Source organism: Toxorhynchites rutilus, chromosome 3 (genome assembly GCF_029784135.1).
Source record: "Toxorhynchites rutilus septentrionalis strain SRP chromosome 3, ASM2978413v1, whole genome shotgun sequence".
NCBI lineage: Eukaryota > Metazoa > Arthropoda > Insecta > Diptera > Culicidae > Toxorhynchites > Toxorhynchites rutilus.
The window spans coordinates 244793620-244815907 of NC_073746.1; the positions used below are offsets into that span (position 1 = coordinate 244793620).

General features: G+C 39.3%; 1 protein-coding gene across 3 annotated transcripts in view; it reads right to left on the reverse strand.

Moving 5' to 3' along the window:
• Positions 1-1027: 1027 nt before the first annotated feature.
• Positions 1028-22288, reverse strand: part of LOC129776072 (dachshund homolog 1-like) — a 32342-nt gene continuing 11081 nt past the window's right edge. Inside the window, exons 2-5 of one of the 3 annotated variants that reach the window (XM_055781460.1) lie at positions 12871-12978; positions 6883-7045; positions 6151-6411; positions 1028-2219 (exon numbers count right to left, since the gene is read on the reverse strand). In XM_055781460.1, the coding sequence (XP_055637435.1) occupies positions 2140-2219; positions 6151-6411; positions 6883-6952 (411 nt within the window). In that variant the 5' untranslated portion in view covers positions 6953-7045; positions 12871-12978 and the 3' untranslated portion in view covers positions 1028-2139. The remainder of the gene's footprint in view (positions 2220-6150; positions 6412-6882; positions 7046-12870; positions 12979-22288) is intronic. The other 2 variants (XM_055781461.1, XM_055781462.1) reach the window with 2 other exon arrangements.

Consider the following 22288-nt stretch of genomic DNA (forward strand, 5'->3'; position numbering starts at 1 on the left):
TATGATGTTTATTTTCCAACGCAATACTGCATCTGACTTCTTATTGTTCCGGCAATAAATAACTAATAATTATGTAAATATATATAATATAATAATAACTGTACCTTCAGCGTTAATTTGGTTGAATGTTCACTTATAAAATGTCCGATTTTTCTTCCTTTTTTTCTATGTATGCTTTGGATTTATTCACACTTCCGTCGCTTGTGCTTTCACGTCTAGTTGTATTATAATGTTCATTTTCATTATATGAATCTTAAGCTAGTAATAAGTATGGTATATAATGTTTTGTATTTGTTGTTTCATTAAATTCAATTGACACAATATATAAGATTCGATCGTGACATGTTCTGGAGCTTACACATATATTAGAAAAAGATTGAAGTGCGAACCATGCCATGCCTTTCTTTTCCCAAACAGCGGACCGTTGCTCGCTATCCAAGTGGTTTTGCAAGAAGCATATAATTGTGAAACAGATATACTCTATGCTTAATCTTACCAATAACACATAGGAAATAATAGCACTAGATTTTCCAAAAAAAAAAATTGTTCGAAAGGTAGGAACCATCATTTTATTTTGGACATTTCGAGACAAACGGGTGATGACTTTGGTACTGTTAATGTTCGAGGCGGCACGAATCAATTTTCAAATTAAGCATATTGTTTCAATTCTGCACTTTCCCATAGTATCCTTTGGATCTGTACCGAGAATAGTGTGCACTGTTATTTATATATTTCCCTGCTTCATTAACGATCGATTCTACAGTACATCTTTGTGTCCTGTTGCTGTTTTGATTTATGTTCAATACTTCTTTCAAATATATTTTTCACGTTAACTGTTTGTTCGAAACATTTATTGTTGTTTCAGACAGAAAAACGAAACAAATCGTTGATAATTTAAATTATACATCTACTTTATTAATAATGGAAACAATCTCAATATTGGGGGGCGGGCAGTTGTACGCGGTCATGAATGGATTGTACGGGGGGTTAAGAGTGAATATTTTCAACAGACGTACACAGCTAGTGGTTCTATATATGAAAAACATTTTTTGTTTGTTTCGCGAAGTACTTCCGAACAAATTATTGAAGAAACATAATAGACCTAATCATAGAATACTAATAAAAATAATAGAAACTAAGATGCAACAAAGCATAATTGGTCAATATGACCAGATCCTTCCACTGGTATTTTGAGAAAAAATCACTGAATTTTAAGCTTTGGTTGATCGAAGGAAAAACTATCTTCAATAATCCTTGTGGTGTGCCATTTAAAATATGTTACATAATGAGATTATCACATTTCGTATTCAACGTAGCTTATTAAGTTTGATCCCTAGAAAACTAAGATAATACACAAAGAAAATGGAAATGATAGAATCTAGAACTAGGAAAATTACTTTCAATGAATATTTCTGCATTACAAAGCACTTATCCGCACTATGGTAATTGAAATGAAACATTTTCATTTAAATAATAACCGAACTAATTTGTACTTAAGAATACAGATAAGCTTTAATTCGAACGCGACAGAAACAGCGTACTCAAAGTTCATGCATGTCGTCTCCTATCGAAATAAAATAGTATTGGGTTGCAATACAGATTAATGAATCTCCTTCATCGCTTTTGTGATCCGATGATTTAAATTAAGTTTACGAACTTCACTAGTACATTTCGCAGCAGAAAATTGTTGAAGGCGTTCACATTTATGTTTAATATACTATTGTGATTCACTTTCTACTAACAACACTATTCTCCTTCACGTCTAAATCTTAAAATAATATGGTGCCAAAGTTTCGTACGCCAAAATCTGAATATTCTTGGTTGAATATAATACAAGCCTCTCCAAGAAAATCAAAAATACTGGATTGGTGGCCTATTCAATGTGTCGTTTTTCTCTGGTTCGCTACGAAGCTTTGTCAGTCAGTTTGCGCTTCGGAAAACAATAACTAGCTGCATTGATTACTCGAGAATTAAAACTAATCTACTTTCGTTGAACGATACAAACTAATACTCACGAAACAAAATCACATCTAAATTTTAGTCAGTGATGTTTTTGATGGTTTTTCTAGATCGAACAAAATTCATCCGTCTCAAGGGTCGGCGGAATTTCGAAACACGAAGAACGTCTAGGAATAAATCTTAAGATCCGCTGTTGGATGAAGATTTTGTGCTGTTTGTCATCATCGTGCTTCCAGTGCTGGTGGCTTTCTCGGGACAATCTGTAACAAAAAAAGGTGGATACATCATTGGAAGATGAGTTATCAGTTGATTTAGGTTTTAAAAAACAATATTAATTATACTATCCATTATTTTTCAATGATTAATACTCTATTGAAAGAACTAAACCTCATTAATTATAAATTATTCTACCCTGTACCCTGTACCCTGTAGCTGTACCCTGCCACGCTTTGCTATGGCACATTGTGGTTGGTTGAGTTGAGTTGCACTATGGCCATATGAAAAAATCATTTTTCTCCAATTTTTTCAATTTTTTATGCCGTAACAATATTCCTTGTAGTGAATTGTATGTTGTGTCCAACTTTGCGCTCAATCAGTATATATATATATATATATATATATATATATATATATATATATATATATATATATATATATATATATATATATATAGAGAGAGAGAGAGAGAGAGAGAGAGAGAGAGGGAGAGATTATCTTAAGGAAATTTTGGTCACCGTTCTAGATGTAATGAGTGTCCTCGAACCGCCGGCGTCAGCGCAACTAAACGCGAGGGTTTTTTGTGTTAGTAGAAAGTTGAAGTGATAGTCTAGTGTGAAGCCGGGTCAGTTTGCGTCTTAGGGGTAGGGCTTCCCCCCGTAGCGTGTTATTTTTGTGTTTGAACGTATTTGCCGTGGTGATTGGTAGTGGTTAAGCGGCTGCTGGGCCGCTGTAATGACGAGTGTTCCCGGCCCCGCACCGAGTGTGTGGGGCCATAATGGCGGAGGAAAACACCGAACAATTAACGGTAGCTTTGCGGGAGCAACTGTACCGGCCTATATGGACCCGGGCGGTAATCATGGAGAGTTCATCGTGCTGCGAATCATTGGCGTTGATGAAAATGGCAAGGACAAACCGCTCCCTACCGCGCCCTTCCTCATCCGTAAGTCCATCGAAGCTTGGGCAGGGGAAATTGATCGTGCTTTCCCCGAGAGTGGTAGTACGGCATACGCGATAAAAGTGCGGAACCGGAAACAAGCGGAGAGACTGCTGGAAATGGTTAACTTAGCCGACGGTACAAAGGTGAGGGTTACGTACCACCAGTACCTCAACTGTATCAAATGCGTTGTGAGTTGTGTACAAACCATTGAATTGACCGAGACGGAAATTGTCAGCTATCTACAGGACCAAAAGGTCACTGATGCGAGGAGAATCAAGCGACGAACCGGACCAACTACCTTTGTAAACATTCCAACGATAGTATTGACAGTCGATGGTACGTACACCCCGGAATTCATCGACTTTGGTTATTTGCATGTGAGAACGAGGCCTTACTACCCGTCGCCCATGCAATGCTTCAAATGCTGGGCGTTCGGTCACACCAAAACAAAATGTAGGCAAGACACGGTAACATGCGGGAACTGCTCCGAAAACCACGAGATTCCTGCGGAGGGACCTAAATGCCAGCGGCCCTTGTTCTGCAGAAAATGTGGATCAGGCGAACATAATCTCGCCTCCCGTTTCTGCCCAGAATATCAGAAGGAGAACGCCATCCAAAAAATAAAGGTTGAACGCGACGTTGACTACAGAGCCGCACGTTTAATTTTCGAAGGAGAGAATGGCCGACAACGAAGCTACGCAGATGTCACAAGGGAGGCAAGTGGATTATATAACACATCGAATACGGTGGTTGCTCCGGATAAAAGACATGATAATCTAGTGAAAGTTATTGCTGAAAAAGACCTCATCATCGCTAACATGGCTGCTTCTATTGAATCACACCGCACCGAAGCTGTCAAAAATGCAGCGACCATTAAGTCGTTAGTCGAAAGAGTGGAGCAGATGGCCAACATTTTAGCGGCCATGGAACAGCGACTGATCCCGAGGGAGGAAACCAGCACTTCTCAAAAAAAAAGAGATAGTTGCAGCTAGATCATCGTCGACCCGTACCAGTACCATCAATGCATCCGGAGCAGCTCAACCTGTCAAACCATCCTCTTTGGCCTCGATGAATACCCCCTCCACCTCGCAAATAATAACGATTCCATCACTCGAAACCATCCCGGAAGAAGCGACTGGCACCGCAGCTCAGAACTACACCCTAGACACCGATTCTGATTCAGATTCTGAACAAACAAACGCCATTTTTAAGAACAACATCTCGCCGCCCGCGCCAGTGCATCGCCCTACCCAGCTAAGAAACAATGCAGTCGTTTCCGTAACGCCATCGAAAAAACGAAAACCTAAAACCCAGCTTACCCAACCACCAAAGAACACCCGTCAAAGATCATTTTTTGCATATGAGCAGTCCATCTTGCCACCAGATGCTCCTCAGCGCTCTTCTCCTGGCTTTCGACTTTCGACCAAAAAGAAGTAAATACCACCATGTGTTTCGCAAAAACCAAAACACTCCGCTCAACACAACACCACGAGTCAGTCCTTCGGGAGGGATAGTCGGGGCCCCGCCGATGCGACCGCTACAGCCCAACCGGTATCGTCGGACAACCTCCGGCATCCCTCGCCGCGACCTGAAGATGAGACAAGCCGAGACAAGTCCCGGGTATGCAGGGCCTCAGCGGTGCGGACGTTATCTCTCCACCGGAACCGCTGGACAACCTCTGCTACCTTCGAGGACTCGGGACGCACAAGGGTGCAAACGCTCGTTACCCGATGAACAACGTAGGACTAGAAGGAGATTTCGAGACGCACAAGGGCGGAAATGCTCATTCCACGACGGACTACGCCGGCATCCAGCGATCGTGCAGTTGCGCCATCGAAACTCTACCTCTGTGACCAGAGGGAATCTTCGACAAAATTGTCTAGGAGACCTACAGTTTCCGAAAAGATGCCGACTTCTAATTAATAAAGTATACCACAAACAGCGGATCTAAAGTGAAGATCCTTGTTCCTACCCCTTCGAGATAAGGGGAACAAGAACACTCGGCATCTTCATACGGCGCGGATTTCCCTTCTCTGGCGAGAGGCCATGACAGGTGAACATCCTCGCTAAAAATCCGAAGAAAACACGCCATCAAGCAACAAAACAGAACATAAATCATATTTTTGTCAGTGTTATAAATATTACATTTTTGTCATGTAAAATTTTAATTGTAATTCCTTGTTTAAACAGTTCAATCATTGTAATGTATATGTCTAGTGTTTTTATACATCATTCGGCCCCTTTAGGCCCTTTTTTCAGAGACGAACCCGGCCAGGAGGCTGAACGTCTCTTAAATAAAGAATTAAAAAAAAGGAAATTTGGAAAATCGATTTTTTTTTCGATGCCAAATGACTTATAAATGCATGAAACGTCGAGATCTGGTGTCATCTCGAAAAAAAAATTTTGGTCGACCTTTTGGGACCTGTGCAAAATTTCAGCTCAATCGGATATGATTTAGGGATGCCTCAAAGCACTCAAAGTTTTGATTTTTTGGCCACTCAGGCTAAGTTCCAAAAGGTCGATTTTCGGCCAAAAATTTTTTTCGAGATGACACCAGATCTCGACGTTTCATGCATTTATAAGTCATTTGGCATCGGAAATTTTTTTTCGATTTTCCAAATTTCCTTAACACCTCCTGTTGCATCACAAATCGTATTTTCATGTCACGGTCACGAGTTTCACGAGTTTAAAGCCGCGGTTAGCTTTGTTCACACAAGGCTGCACCAATGACGAAAACAGCAATCTATTCCTGATATGGAAGGCGGGAATTTGCGTCCCTTACTTACGGCCAAATGTTTCACCAGCATCCCTTTTCCATTCAGAAGTGCTTGCTCGCACCGCAGCTTGTACTAGAGTATTGGAGTTCTTGGACGGAGGCTGCCCCTGCATGCAACAGTCTTCTAACACATTTTTCTTCTGACATAAAACCATATTTTACAAAAATTCTCCTGATAACTACAGCTTAATTAACTATCACAGTGACTCACAATGAGCACAAAAATCGAATAGAAATAATACAGCAGATAATCAATTACCGGAGGTAGTGAGTGCTCCCATTTGCGTAGACAGATCGGCTGTGGTGGTTGTGCAGTGTGTTCCTAATATGTCCGGCAGCGCGTTGCGCCGACCAATGCGACCTGTGTTGTAAAATTCGCTATGAAACTCGTCACAACCCATTGAGCTGCTACCGCCTCCTCTTTCGGAACCTCCTCCACCGCCACCACCACCCCCGTCACCAACGCCGTTCTCGTTTTGCTTCATTTTATCCATGGTGGCAAGCTTAATTATGTTTAACACTGGTTCGGGAGAAAGAGAGGAAACGACATTAATTTGTTAGTAAATTGTTCATGATTAGATGGTATCAAAATCATGTCACTCCATGCGAATGCGAATTGTATTATCGGGATTAGCAGACGGACTTTGCTTCATGAGCAAATTCACGTCACACAGCAGATGGAGCTCTGACGACAGTGTGTGTATGGTACAACAGTTGATTGTTATTAAATGATAAGAGATGAACTTTCACAGTGCTGTTATCTAGCGAACGAGGCGCGATAATGGTGAGGTTCTAACACGCTGTTTGTTTTTGCGTTGTTTCGTTGGCCTCATGTGACGTGAGCACTGGTTTAAGATGATTAATAAATACCATGTGGGCGGGCTAGTTGCAATCGGGATTAGGTGTGTTGCGTGAAATGAACAATTTAAACAAGCAGCCTTACAGGGCCAGCCATTGCGCCGGATCTGGTGATCTTGGAAATAATAAATACCTTTCACTCGTTTGAATTTTTCTGTCAACTTTCTTTTGCGAATAGGATGATTGTGAACTGCGTTGGGCATTGTGTTCTACTGCTTCGTCTGTTTCAAACAAAGCTTTCTCATGTACTCTAGATTCTCACGGTTCGATATCAACTAGGGCTTTTCGAACGTGTACTGTGTTAAAACAAAGATAAGAAGTAAGTATCATATCCGTTGCCAGGTAGCATAAATTAGGTGTATATTTCAATGTTTACAGATAAATGCGTTAGTAAATGAATGCGTATTTCCTTAAATCTACTAGATTTATTTCAGAGATTATTACATCATTAAATATAACAAAAAATGGGTTTTTACAAAAGTGAAGGAATAATAAACTGGAACATATGACTACGGAGCAGGCTAGTTGTCAATATGGCTTGATCTAATTCTAGGTTGTTACAGAACCGCTATTAACAAAATTTAAACAAAATTGAGCTTGAGCTTGAGCTTCGGTAGACTGTACAATTCGTAGTTGCTCTCCGTGATTGACCTGAACCAACCAAAATGCACAAAGAACACACAGAATTACGCTTGGGACTAGCAAATCATTCTCGTTGTGCAATTTCCGGTGATTCGAACTTTAAATGGCGGAGAGTTGAGTTATATATATCGTTATTAATCACGTGTATAATTTATCGAGCTCCAATTGGGAAACCTGAGAAGGTAACCAAGGGAACTTCTCTAAAACCAATCGGACCGTCGATATATTCCATTGTTCAACGAGCGTACCGTATCAATCTCCAATAGCGACTTCGGAAAGTTATGTTTAAGAAACCTGAGATGGTAACCGAGAGAACTTTTATGAATCAATAAGACCGGCGATATAGTCCCTAACCATCGGGAGTATTTTTATCAAACTTAAATCGCGAAAATAAGAAGAAACTAAAGCATTAAATAAATAAAAAAAATATAGAATTATGCCATACAAATGAAACGCAAATTTTGCATTACTCGAGAATTAATTAAGCAAACGAAATAAAATTTGGCATGTGGAGGTTTTAGGGGGCAATAAACATTTCTAAGGGTGTTCAACACTTCTCCCACCTCTCTAAGGGGGGGCTGCCATAGAAATGAAACATAAATTTCTGCATAACTCGAGAACTAGTCAAGCAAATGGAACCAATTTGGCATACGGAGGTTTTCGGGAGCAATAAATGTTTTTATGGTGGTTTGACATTCCTTTCTCCTCTCTAAAGAAGAGGAGGGGAGGGTGCTGAACAACTCAAGAACTAATCAAACAAATGGAATTAAACTATATATAGAGGTTTTCGGGATCGATAAAAGTTTCTATGGTGGTTCGTCACTCCTGCCTCCTCTCTAAGGGAAGACAACCATACAAATGAAACACATATCTGCATAACTCGAAAACTAATCAAACAAATGGAGCATGTGAAGGTTTTTGAATACGAGAAATGTTTCTATGATGGTATGACACCCCTCCCTTCTCTGAATTGGAGAGGGGGTCCTGTAAAAATAATACACATATTTCAACAAAACATTATCCAACCAAACATGATAATTGATTTTTTTTAAATGTGATTAAACGCTTCTGCTATCTATATAAATAGCAATGGATCACCGAATGTGTTGATAAGAGCAAAATTCGAGAAAGGAATTGTCCGATTTAGGGCTGTCTTTATTCTATCATATTTTCTGTATCAAACATTTATTTCATGCAACGGAGAAACATGTTATTTTCGAGGGGTTGAAAAATCTTGAACGTGAATTGTGTCTGAAAATAATCTGATATTATAATGACGAGTTTTGATAGAAGTACTAAGAATTTTATAGTAAAAGGTAATTTCAAAGGGTAGATTACAAAATCAATCAATGAACAGTTCTACGATTGGACCTATGAACGTGCGCTTAGTAAAAAAACGTGAATGTGATAACGAAAGTTTGATCATGCTGCCAAAAGGTCATACTAAATCACTATCACTGGCACACACTTCGCGTTTGATTGGCTGATGGATTATAGCGAAACACACCCAAGCACAACGAACGCGTGGAAAATAAAATGGAATAGATGAACACAGAAGCAGAACAAGCCGCGTTATCACCACTACACTCTCTAACAGCAAAAAATGGAGCACCAGGAAGCAATACTTGCTTCAGCCTTACCGAACTCATGGAATGAAAATTCTAGACTTCCCATTGAATCAACCGAACGTATTCCTTCAAACTATCACACTTTTGAGCATCAAAAACATATGATACAAACGACCGACGACAGCTATGGAGAAACATGGACGAACATGGCTTCCCCCGAAACGGTAGCGGACTTGATACCCGACTAAAACACGAATTAGGGCTGACGGTGACGAGCTCGAGGCGGTAGAGGAATTCATCTAGCTTGGCTCGTTGATAATAACTGACACCAACAATAACAACATTTATAGCTTTATAGAATTCGTTTTTATGTCTTCAATGCTGTCAAAGCGGTCCATTGAAACGGTATTTTTAGTTTCGGAAATAGGAAAAAACACAAGGGGCCATATCGCCAGTAATTATGCGTTGGATGACCGGGGGATCAGAATTTGATGGTTCAATTATGTCTTCAATAACTTGATTGCAATGCTTTTGGCACTAGTCGTGCTGCGACTTTCCTAATATCCAAAACATCAATCAAATTTAAACTTTGTAAACAATGGCAGATCGCGCTCAAAAATGACAAAAGGACCACTGGCAGAACTACCAACATACATAAAATGAACAATATTCAGCAAGAAGATTTAAAATTGAAAATTCCCGGTATATATTTGACCCAATGTATGAGATCTACACTCTTAGAGCACCATGTGATGTTAACTCTACGAGAGATTCTTTCCCGGGAAAAAAAAATCTTTTCACTACTACAGATACTGGTTGGATGGGGATTAGTGGGGAGAAATCAAACAATGATATCAGATCTATCGTGGAACAGATAAAGAGAGTATATAACGTTGAATCGCGATTAGCTAAGATGTCTCAAATATTCTTCTACCGTGTTGAGGATATCTGAGTGAATAAAATATTAATCAAACGTAAAGAATCCTATTCTCTTCAAAGTTGGATATATTGTAACCAGGTCCGCAACATATAGGGTGACACGGGGTGAATTGGACATACGGGGTGATTTGGGCCACCCCTATATATCGAAAAATACGACTCAATTTGGATTTTTTATAATGTCATCTCCTTCTGTTGTTGAACCCTACGTACCCAACGTAAAAAAAACTTTGGTAAAATTTAACTGGTGGAGGAAAACGGTAGCATTAACCCATCAAGCACTTTGATTGTCAGAAAATGTGAGTTTTTCGATCGTGGTTTTAAGGTTTTTTTCCGCTGATTAAACAAACTTTTTGTGTATTGTGCAATAAAGTTCTGTTCCGTAAGTTTGATAACAATAAATGAAATTATTTGCATTTTAATTTTGCATGTTGTGTGGGGTGACATGGACACGTTTCTGTGGGGTGAATTAGTCCTACAGGTTTTTAAGCTTTTCTTTGGTCTAATTGATTCCCCAGATGCAGCTAAACTACAAAAAAAAAAGTTGGACAGTCAACGTTGGAAGAAGAAGAAGCTTGAAAGAGCAACGCAGGCCATCAAGGACGGATTTTCTTTGACCAAGCATCGAAAGTGTTTGAAAATGCTCGAACAACACTGAAAAGATCCATGCGGAATTCGAAATGGTCTCAATGCAATTACACCTGGTATCGATCCCAGAACATTCTTACTGATTGTAATATTAACTTGTATTACTTTACATAAACATAAGTATGTTCTTTTCCGATGAAACACACACTGGACCAAATCACCGCACAGACGGTCCAAATTACTGCGCATCAAATTTTAATGTCCAAAAATCATCTCTCTTATTTCATGATATATTTGGTAGTTTGAAGCTTGATATAATGATTGAACATTATTGATTGAGAGAAAACAAGTGTAGCTAAGTGTACAATGTGATTTTTTTTTATTTAGACCGAATTGGTTTGGAAATATTAGGCGACTTGCTTAGGGGGTCCAAATTCCCCCCATTTGCCCTACAGAGCAGAGATCTCCCGAACGTATACTCCTGTATCGTTCCCATTCTTTTCTTCGCTCCCTGGCTGCGATTTTCAATATCGAACGACTACGAGCTTTCGACAATAAAAACTAGATTACACTATCATTCCTAAGGGAAATCCCCTGCATATTGTACCGTATGCGTGATAATACCATCGTACAAATAAGGTTACCGTTTAACCTTTGTATGAAATGGTTTGATTTTCTTTGCATGCACGTAAGCTATAATCCATATCATACTAGGCTGCGAGTAAAAGAAGCCGATTTCCTTAGTTTGACAGTTGCACCATGACGAAGTGGCAGCGCATTCATTATTTTTCAATCGCGAGTGTCCAGGTGGACCGTGAAAAAAATCTTAGACCGAGAAAAGAAAGGACAACTATCCGCGAAGGTCGTCCGAAATTAGCTCGAATTCCGAGGGTTAGCGCTGTCATCAGAAGAAAGATTCGGGCGAACCCAGTGCTTCCAATGAGGAAAATAGTAAAGTAACACGGGATCAGCGAATTTATGACACGGAAGATCGCGAAGAAAGATTACGGGGGAGAATCGAGGACACAAAAAAAACTCACATAATTACCAACCGCATCCGGGAGCTACGAGTCGAGCGATGTAAGAAAATCTACAACTTCCTCAAGCGAAAAAATCCAGTAATCCTGTACACAATTAAAAGCTTATTTACCGTCGATCCCGTTCAAATTTCAGAATCGATCTCTTGATTAGTTCCCTCCCGGTAAAAGACGTTACCGACGAGCATTAAAACGTGTACCAAGCATCCTACTAGCATTACGGTGTTTGTATTGATGGTTTTCGATGGCGAAAAATTAATTCGGAGTTCATTCCAGAAGGCGAGAAAGTAAACACGGCTTCCGTTCATCAAAGAGCGGTACGGCACGAAACCAAATATTGTATTTCAAAAAGATGGGGCTCTGTGCCACACCTCGAACCGCACCCAGAAATGGTTGCAAAAGACCTGTCTGTCTGGATATGTGGCCGCCATGAAGCCCCGATCTTAATCCGCTGGATTACTCAGTATGGCGCGTCATGAAGGCCAAGGTCTGATCTAAATGTCAGTACAGCAAGACTCAGACTCAGACAAACATTGACCCGTACCTGAAGATAAATAGATCCAAGCTACATAATTAGAACATGCCTTGCTTTCCAAAAGCGTGTGGAGGTCGTAATTGCAGCGAGTGGAAACTCGATCGATGATTCACATAGTTCAAGACTTTCAGAACCGTCCCCTTTGGAATAAATTGAAAAATCGAAATCGAAATTCCATTTCCATTATTTTGGCATTGCTTAATGGTGCACACATTATTATACATACGGTATTACGAATAACAAATTCAAAATAATAAGTGTACTGTTAGAAATTGGAAATCGGAAGAATACCTTGTGAGAGACGAATTCTCGCCGGGTGCACAATAATCGCAAATGAAGTTCCCTTGACGGTGTATGTGATGTCGATCACTCGCTCACCGGAGCCACACGATTCGATGGCTTTCTTTGCGAAAAGTTGCAGCCACAAATGTTCGTGTTCAGTTATTAACACGATAACACGTTTATCGATTTACGATAACCGATCATTTCGGCGGAAAGGGAGTTACAACAGCTTCGAAATTCATTTGAGATTGCAACGGACCCTTATTTTGATTGGATTGAGGAGAGAATCTATAGAGAACCTATGCACTAGAACAGAAATATATACTGCTAAGACTTCTTAATCAAGTACTTTAGGTTGACATTGTCATTTCTTCTCACTCTAACTGAGAATAAAATAACATGTTCTTGTGATTTAGACAGAAATGTCATAACTTGTTTCCCTAGAACACCATCTGTTTAAATGCTTTTCATCAGCATAGGTCCAGCTGTCGGCTGAAATAGCAACTCATAGAAACCATCTATTTACTCACCATGAATACTTAGTGCTGACTAGTATATTCGTCTTTATCGCGTACGCTTGTCCGGTTTATTGTTATTATCTTGCTAATACAACTGGCAATCGAAATCCATCTGAATGTCTGTAATCAAAAGAGGATACAATCAGCAAGGTGCCACCATACATAAATTGAATAAAATTTCGCCGAATATGTTTTTTTTTCTTCTCTTGAAACCCAACGAATACCTCTGTAGTTCTCAACCGGGCACGTGCACTCGGGCACTCGCAATTAATCAATTGGCACTACACACCCCTAATTGCGAAATAACTCAGTGATAGATCATGAGACAGCGCGGGACACAATGTCCTTCAGACAAATTCATTGTAGGTCAATTCAAGCAAATATTACGAATCACACGCAAAACGGGCTCCGTGCCAGAATACTGGTGTGGCTCGTGGGAGAAATCAAATTATGTTGAGACTATTTACGTTGACAAACTATTTGTAGTTTATATGGAATTGAATTTCTCATCAATGGGAATCTATATTGATCCAACGTCAGCTCCCACATTTTTTTAAAGTTACAACACAGAGGATTCTGGCTACACTGTACGCACTATCGACTATTTAATTAATAACAGACCGCCTGCGGAAGCTGGCACATGGGGAATTACGAAACATTTGTTTGCCTGAGACATGCGATAGTGTGAATTTGATAGGAAGCTTGTGTCTATGGACGATTCATTCTTCCCAAATGTAAATGTTTCGGTTTTTATTTTTTTTGCGAATATTCATGCAAGCGGCAGTAAATCATTTCAAATCATATCAATTTTTTCACAATGATAATTTATATGTAAATGCAAAACGCAAAACTTTCAATAAAGGTACCTAATGTAACAATCATGTAATTCGTGATTTCGTGCAATAAACAAATTATCAATTGTAAAAAATGGGCTAGAATATATTTAAACTACTCATAATGTTTGTCCTTCGTTGAACATTTTTAGTGCTCTTTAGGCTCCGAATAATCCTCGTTCCATCTGTTCGATCATATCAGCAGCTCGATTTTCCGAATATATAGAGCAGCCCTGGAATATACTTATTGAAATGTGATCTCTGAATCAGTGCTGGATAAAACTAGACAGGACAAAAACCCGTGAATTTCGACAAAATAATAGAAGATGAAGGGTTGTGTCCATACATGCTCACATAGTTGACGTAGGATTACGTAGGATAGCGTTACGATGCTCAACAAGATACGTCGCAGTCGCGGTTGACCACGGAAACATAAATTTATGGAAAATTAGAGGCTCTCGTTTCAAACCTATTTTAACACGATAACTGTTGAAGATTTTATAATTTTCTATCAGGTGTACCGGTAAGTTTCTTCGGTTTTACAACAGATGGCGTAACTTGATTATTATTCAAGTGAATAAAATTTCCAAACATTCGTTGGAAAGCTACTGTCATTGCGCGTCTTTTTCAGTATATGTCAAAAAATTGAAGCGTAAACAACATAGTTTTTTGCCACTTCGAATATGTCGAATTTCGTACCAACGAAAGTGTTTTTGCGGGGAGTGTTACTTCATCACTTCAATATGAAGAAAAAAGCTGCGGAATTTTGGTAGAAGTTTATGGTGACCATGCTCCAACTGAGCGAACGGGTCAGACGTTGTTTGCACGGTTTAAAAGTGGTAATTTAGAAGACGAAGAACGTTCCGGACCGCCAAAAAAATTTGAAGATGAAGAATTGGAGGCTTTACTCGATCAAGATCCGTCACAAACGCAACATGAACTTGTAGATCACTTGGAGTAGATCAGCAAACCATATCCGATCGTTTGAAATGTGAATGATCCGAAAGATAGGACATTGGGTGCAGTATGAATTGAAGCCACGAGACGTCGAAAGCCGTTTTTTCACGTGCGAACAACTGCTCCAACGGAATGAAAGGAAGGGTTTTTTGCATCGAATCGTTACTGGCGATGAGAAGTGGGTCCATTACGACAATCCTAAACGTCGGGCAACGTATGGATACCCCGGCCATACATCAACATCGACGGCCGCGCGAAATATTCACGGCTAGAAGGTTATGCTGTCTATTTGGTGGGACCAGCTGGGTGTGGTGTACTATGAGCTGCTAAAACCGAATGAAATCATTAAGGGGAACCTCTACCGACGACAATTGGTGCGTTTGAGCCGTGCACTGAAGGAAACACGGCCACAATACGACCAAATACATAAATACAATACAATAAAGTTATTTTGCAGCACGACAATGCTCGGCCGCATGTCGCGAAACCGGTCAAAACCTACTTGGAAACGCTGAAATGGGAGGTCCTATCCCACCCGCCGTATTCTCCAGACATTGCTCCGTCCTATTACTACCTTTTTCGATCGATGCAACGTCAAACAATGGATCGATTCGTGGTTAACCAACAAACCGGCCGATTATTTCCGCAAAGAGATCCGTGAATTGCCAGAAAGTTGGAAAAAAGTTGTGACTAGCGATGGGCAATACTTTGAATATTAAATTTGTAACCATTCTTGCAGAATGAAGCATTATTTTTTGAAAAAAACGGAGAAACTTACCGGTACTCCTAATATATTGTAAAAGATGGTTCCAATCGACCAATTTGCACCATACTTCCTTGAAAATTAATATCCGCAATTACCCGGCGTAAGTTGTTGGAGAACGCTATATGGTATGGGCAAATTGGTGCTAACGGGCACAGATGGTGGTAGCAAACCGCGCTATTCATGTAAAGTGTCAAATTCTCATTCCACATCTCCCGCTTGCACAAGAAATAATTCACAATGTAGAATCGACACAATAGTTAGTTGTAATACAGAACTCATACAAAACGGACGCGTTGTTAATCTCTCTCGTCATCGGTCAATAAACGATCTAATGGATATTACATCCGAGTAGTCGTTCCGCGTGTTTTCTTTTTCGTTAACCGGAAAACCGGAAATTGTGGTCACCGCGTTGACGAACATAAGTAAAGAAGCAAGAAAGTGTCTAAAGAGATCAACTCGACATCCGAAAGTTGTCGCTTCAATAGTCGATGTTCCAGCATATCAAGCATATCAAGGAACATACCATATCGATGTTCCAGCAAACGGTTTTATTTAGCTGTGACATATTTGTGTTTGTATGTAACATGTTTGGCTATGGCGCTATACCACATTAATTGAAATTTGACACCTTTCCTGCTGACCGGTTGATCTGAAATTTGGAACACACCTTTATTTCTGCAGTCATTAGACAACTGCATATTTCATGATATTGAAAATCCAAGATGGCGACCGCTACAAAATGGCGGATTACATATTTTCTCAAAGCCCCATCAATATGGGTATCAAATGAGAGGGATTGACTAGTAGATCACAGTTATTTATGGAAAATGCAAATCCAAAATGGCCGCCAACCAAAATGGCGGATTACATATTATATATGGGTATCAAATGAAGGATTTGACTAATAGAACAAAGTTATTCATGAGGAGTGCAAAGCCCAATTATATCACAATACCAGACGGTGAATTCCTATTACGATATGCTTGCCATCAAGTATGTGTTCGTTGCCGGCTGAACAATAACCCCTGCAACATTTGCACGACAAATTTTGATTTTTTCGTATTTGAATCTAAACGTTTGAGTGTTTGCTGAGTGCTGACGTTTTATTTTATCCTTTGATTTTTTTCTGTAATTTCGTACATGAAAAGTTGATCATTCTGGGATCTGTGCTCCATGATATTCCGATAATGGACACCCCTTGGTGTAGTCCTACGTCTCTCCCCACCCGTCTTTTTTCTCCCTTCATCTTTCTTGGGATTGCACCCAAAAAAAAGTCCAAATGACGACAACGTGGATCGAACCATGGCTGGCAAGGAAGCAAGACTGTTTTACACGACCACGCTATCCACATGGCTAATGATGTTGTTCAGCAAATGCGTGATAATATTGCACCTGATTATAAAATAAGGTTGGAAAGTGTTTTCTAAGAGTAAAAAAAAGCGAAGGAGAGCAATGCATATCCCGGTCTTGTTTCGCTCGCTCGTATATATATATATATATATATATATATATATATATATATATATATATATATATATATATATATATTATATAAATGCTTACCAGTATTTGAGAGTAATGACATTCTCTGTTATGTTATGTCTCATTTAATATAATAAATCGGGATGACAAAACATGAGATAAAAATCAGTGTTGGGTGTAGTCACATTGGTTGCGTTAAAACATTATTCTAGTGTAGAAACTTTAAAAAATCATTTTTTCCTTCATATTTCTGTGGTTTAGGCATTTAAGAATATACCCTAGAAAGGACTTATCGAAATCCCATTATTTACCGAATTAGAGCCATTTTATTGATGCGGAGAACTCCAAACGTGTTTTTCTCGAAACTAGTTTTTTGAAACTGGCGTACACGATATCTCAAGTTCTACTGAACCGATTCGTATTGAATTGAATTTGTCGAGTCTCTAAAAATATGTTTTTTTAAATATTACTATTTTTAAAAAATCGGGAAACGTAAGAAAAAACGTCATTTTCCAATACATTTGTTCTGCCGATTTGTGTGCATTCCCGAACAGGGCTGTCAATAACGAGCAACTGATACATTCGTTTCTGTCCGTTTTCACACCACTTCTCGTTTGGTGGTCATCGAAGCAACACGGTTGCCGCAGAGCGTCGAGCGGGAGGGGATTGTTTCCTTGACGGGTAAAGGAGGAGTATAGAATAGAGTTTCTTTCCACAAAGGCCCTTCTCAGGGCTAGAGGCGGGAAATAAAAATAGAATAGAATGGAAACACAAATGCGAGTGAACTAGCATACATAACGAGCGGATATTATTCTTGCCTGATGCTAATTTCACACACATACACACACAGCTCGATACAAGGAGAGGAAGCTTTCTGTATTGAGGTGTGCTACGACAAAGAAGAGCAGTATACGAGAATTTTTTGTGCTAGTGCGGATATGGAAGAGTATCCAGAATTTTGGAACATAGATATACACTGCATTTATTTAGATAAACGTATATTTCACGAAAGTATGCTTTCCAGCAGGGTAGCCTTACTGTTGCATGTTGTGGAGTTGGATCACATCTCAAGCGGAATATAGGAGCAAAAGGGTTCATAGTTTGTGATCGATATCTGAGTGGGAAGCAGAAAGTTTGATGCGAGTTTAACCAAATAAACGAGAGATGATGATAGCTTTCGACTCTACTCGACTCTTTCGAGTCTACTGAAGTAATACAAAATGAAATAGCTAAAAAGATATTACAAAAATTTCTATGCATTCTAAGTGGATTGAATAATATAATTCCGTAGTTCTACGTCGAAAACTGCGGTCGTGTCCTAGATACAACCCATTACAATTTTTTATTTATTTTTTAGTTTAATTTTTGTTTTATTGGTAAAAGATAGATGAACAAAAAATGATATGATGGATAGTAAAAATATTATTTGTTTTATTTCTACGAAGCTCGAAAAAACGTCCGAAATTCGTGTCTGTACACTAGAGTACCCCCTTAATTGACCATCTTTGTTTGTTATTATAGAACAACTACACCCACACTTGCCAGAGTTAGTTTTTTACCATGCAAATAATATTCATTTATTTACTACAAAACTATTACATTTACTAAAAAAAACTTTATATTCACATTTACTTACTACAAACACTACATTTGCTGTAAATGTACATAACTATTTGCAAGCTGCAAATCACTTTTGCTTATGATAATGCTTTTATATAGTCATTTTCAATATAGATTGCATACTATCGTTGCTGAGCCAATTTCGAAGCTTTTTCTTGTTCTGATTATATTTAAAAAGATAGATAGATAGATTGATTATATTTAAAAAGAAAGATAGTTCGAAACAAGTCATTTCAGGTAATTTCGAAACAAGTCATTTTCAAGCAACCATTTTTAGGCATGGTATTCATTCCCCATCATAAAAATCTGAAAACGCTTTCAATAGTTCTTTGATGTTTGTTAGATTGGAAATGTTCCTGGGATTTAACATTGCAGCTGTATTGAGGGTCCAGTAATCGAAATCAAATCTCTGCCCCATCTGTTTTAGCAACTCCACGTGTTACTATTTTATCACGCTAGAAAATCTGTACCAATCTGTACTTTTGTAAAAAAATTGTAATCTGTACGTTACGTAGTGACGATTGTGTAATTCACCATATGTATCGATACGACAGACATGCAATATGTATACGATTAAATCCGGCTTTGTTACAGCCAAGATTGCCAACTTCAATTTTCAAAAATCAGGATAAGTGAAAATAAAAATCAGGAAATCAAGATAGGCTATATTGGGTTGTCCGGAAAGTTCGTAACGATATTTGAGAAAACAAAAGCATAATTTTTTGACAGATTAATGCAATGCAATTAAATTCAATTTTGTTTCAAAATCATTTGCCATCTTTCACGCAACTTAAAAAATCTATTCTCCCAGAATATGTTTGTTTCACATCGCAGACTGTTCGCGGTATTTTCTATGCAGTCCATAGAGTCGATGTTTTTACCCTTGTTAGAATTTTGCAGGGAACCTGAATCTGAATGTGCAATAGCTAGTTAGTTCAGCTGGAGGGATAGCACTTCCTAGCCAGACTTCAAAATAATTTGTGGGGTGATCAAAAAGACAGGAAGTTTACCGTTACTTGATGGAACACGACGCTTATCACATTGACTAATTATGGATTTTGGTTCTGGGTCGCTGCCTTTTTTTCTGTGTAATAGTGACTTTCAACACTCTTGGCTGGTTCGTCACTTAGGTCGCTGCCTTTAAGTTGTCCAATGGCGAGCAGTATTTATGGGAATGTATCGACTGGTTGCTTGGTAGAAGCTCACAATAAAGAATTCCTTCTCAATCCCACCAGACACAGGATCAGAAACATCAGGATCATTTTATAAAAATCAGGCAAAATTGAGTGTTTGTCAGGTTATCAGGGAACGTGGCAAAAAGGCTGGGAAATCCAGAAAGAATAGGAAGGTTGGCATCTCTGGTTACAACTAAAACGCTTATGATCCTAAATAAATAAACAAATGGGATAGAAACAATAAAAAAAACAGTACAGAAAATCATAAAAGACAACCAGTGAGACGATGATTCCGTATCGGATACATAAACCGATCCGCACACGAGCTCCCTCCCTTTAAGAGACGTGACTGACAGATTCAAAAATGTGTACTGAACGAAGCATTGTTTGTATTGATAGCTTGGAATAAGAAGTATGTGTTTCCATGAGTAACTTAATACGGATCGGTGCCGAATGTAGTATTTCACACGACGAAGCCCATTCTACACCTCGAACCATACTCAGAATATCTGTATAAAAGCGGGTGCCCGCTCGAAAAACCATATAGTTATGATTGTGAAGCGGGTGTAGAATTGTCTTGCTCGCTCGCCAAAGCACCATGCTTTCCCTCTCCCAATTCCGTTTCTATTCTACTGCCGATATGATTGGAGCCTCTAGCGAGTGGCGTCGAGTGTAGCTCTCGCACCCGGGGCGGAAGGGAAGTTTGATTCATTCTGCACCCCCAACATCGTGCACCCGGGGGCGGTCCGCACCCCTCAGTCGACGCCATTGGTTATACCCATGATATAACCGCAAGATTGACATAGGACTACCGTTGGCTTTTTCATCATTTGTTTGTTTTGATTAAATTATTGATTGAGTAGGCGATCTGGCGTAGCGGTAACATCCATACCTCTCACGCTAAGGGTCACGAGTTCAATTCTCACTCCCGACATTCTTCCGAAATGGAAGGTAAAAGTGACGAACCAGCCAAATGTGTTGAAAGTCACTATAATACAGAAATAAAAAAAAAATTATTATTGATTAAACTAGTGATTGAATGAAATAATTTCCGAATTCAATTGAATTCAACATATTCACTTTGTAAGTAAAGAGTTTAAACAAATCCCATGTTAGGTCATTTCATGCAATGTGATAGATAACGTTTTTCGTTGCAAGTGAATCTAATGACTAAGTCTGGCCATCCGTAGTTATTTTACGTACAGCATGATGCCTTGGTCGTTTCATTCATTCATTGTACATTCCAAAATAAATTGAATCGATTTCGAAACTTTGAACTTACACCTCAGTACAGAAATGAAAGACATGACATGATTTTCTGCACAGTGACATTGTCAACCGCATATGCTATCTTTTCTCGCTACATATTCATATCAGAAAGTGTTAAATAACAAGTGCCAAGCCACAAAATAAACTACAGGGTTACCCAAATTTAAATTCCGAAAGTAAATTGAAATAAAACACACTTAGAATTCGAATTTCGATGAAACTTTTATTTCAAATTAAAGTTTGGTTTATGCCACTATGTGTGAAATACAACATCATTCAAATGTCCACCTAGGGCTTCCTCGCACACCTTGATCCGGAACAGGTAATTTTTGATGACTTTTCGGCACATATGGGGCGGTATCTCGGTCATAACTTCACGAATGTTGTCTTTCAAATATTCAAGAGTTTGCGGAGAGTTGGCATAGACACGGTCTTTCGCATAACCTCACAAAAAAAAGTCTAGCGGGTTCAAATCGCATGATCTGGACGGCCAATTGGCATCACCAAAACGCGAAATTATGCGTCCCTCAAATTTCGTTCGCAATATGGCCATGTTCGGTCGTGTTGTGTAGCACTTGGCGCCGTCCTGCTGAAACCACATGTCATCCGTATCCATATCTTCAATGTGTGGCAAAAAAATCGGTTAACATGCGGCCATAGCGCTCACCATTCACAGTTACCGTCTCGCCGTTCTCATTTGCAAAGTAATACGGCCCGATGACTCCACCAGACCATAATGCGCACCAAACAGTGACTTTTGGCGGATGCAATGGCCTCTCAACAATCACGTGTGGACTTTCTGAGCCCCATATCGGAAATTTTGGGTGTTCACATAGCCACCGAGCTCGAAATGTGCCTCATTTGCGAAATTTCAGCATTTTGCTGCTGTTGTTCGTTCACCCAATCGACGTATGCCCGACGCATTCCATGGTCACCACGCTCTAATTTTTGTACCAGTTGGACTTTATATGGATGTAGGTGCAAGTCCAAATGCAAAATTCGCCACAATGATGTGTTTGACAAGCCCAACTGCTGAGCACGCCGTGGAATCGAAACATTCAGGTCATCCTCCACACTGGCAGCAACAGCAGCAATATTTTCGGCCGAACGCACATTACGATAATGCACAGGTTTCACAATATCCGCTACGGATCCAGTTTGTTCGAATTTACGCACTACATTAGCGATTGTGTGCTCTGTAGGCCGTCCATGACGACCAAAATCCGTCCGTAATGCTCGAAAAACATTTGCCAGTTTTTCATAATTTTTATAGTATAATTTAACAAAATTAACACGTTGTGCGATGCTAAAACGATCCATATTGAAAA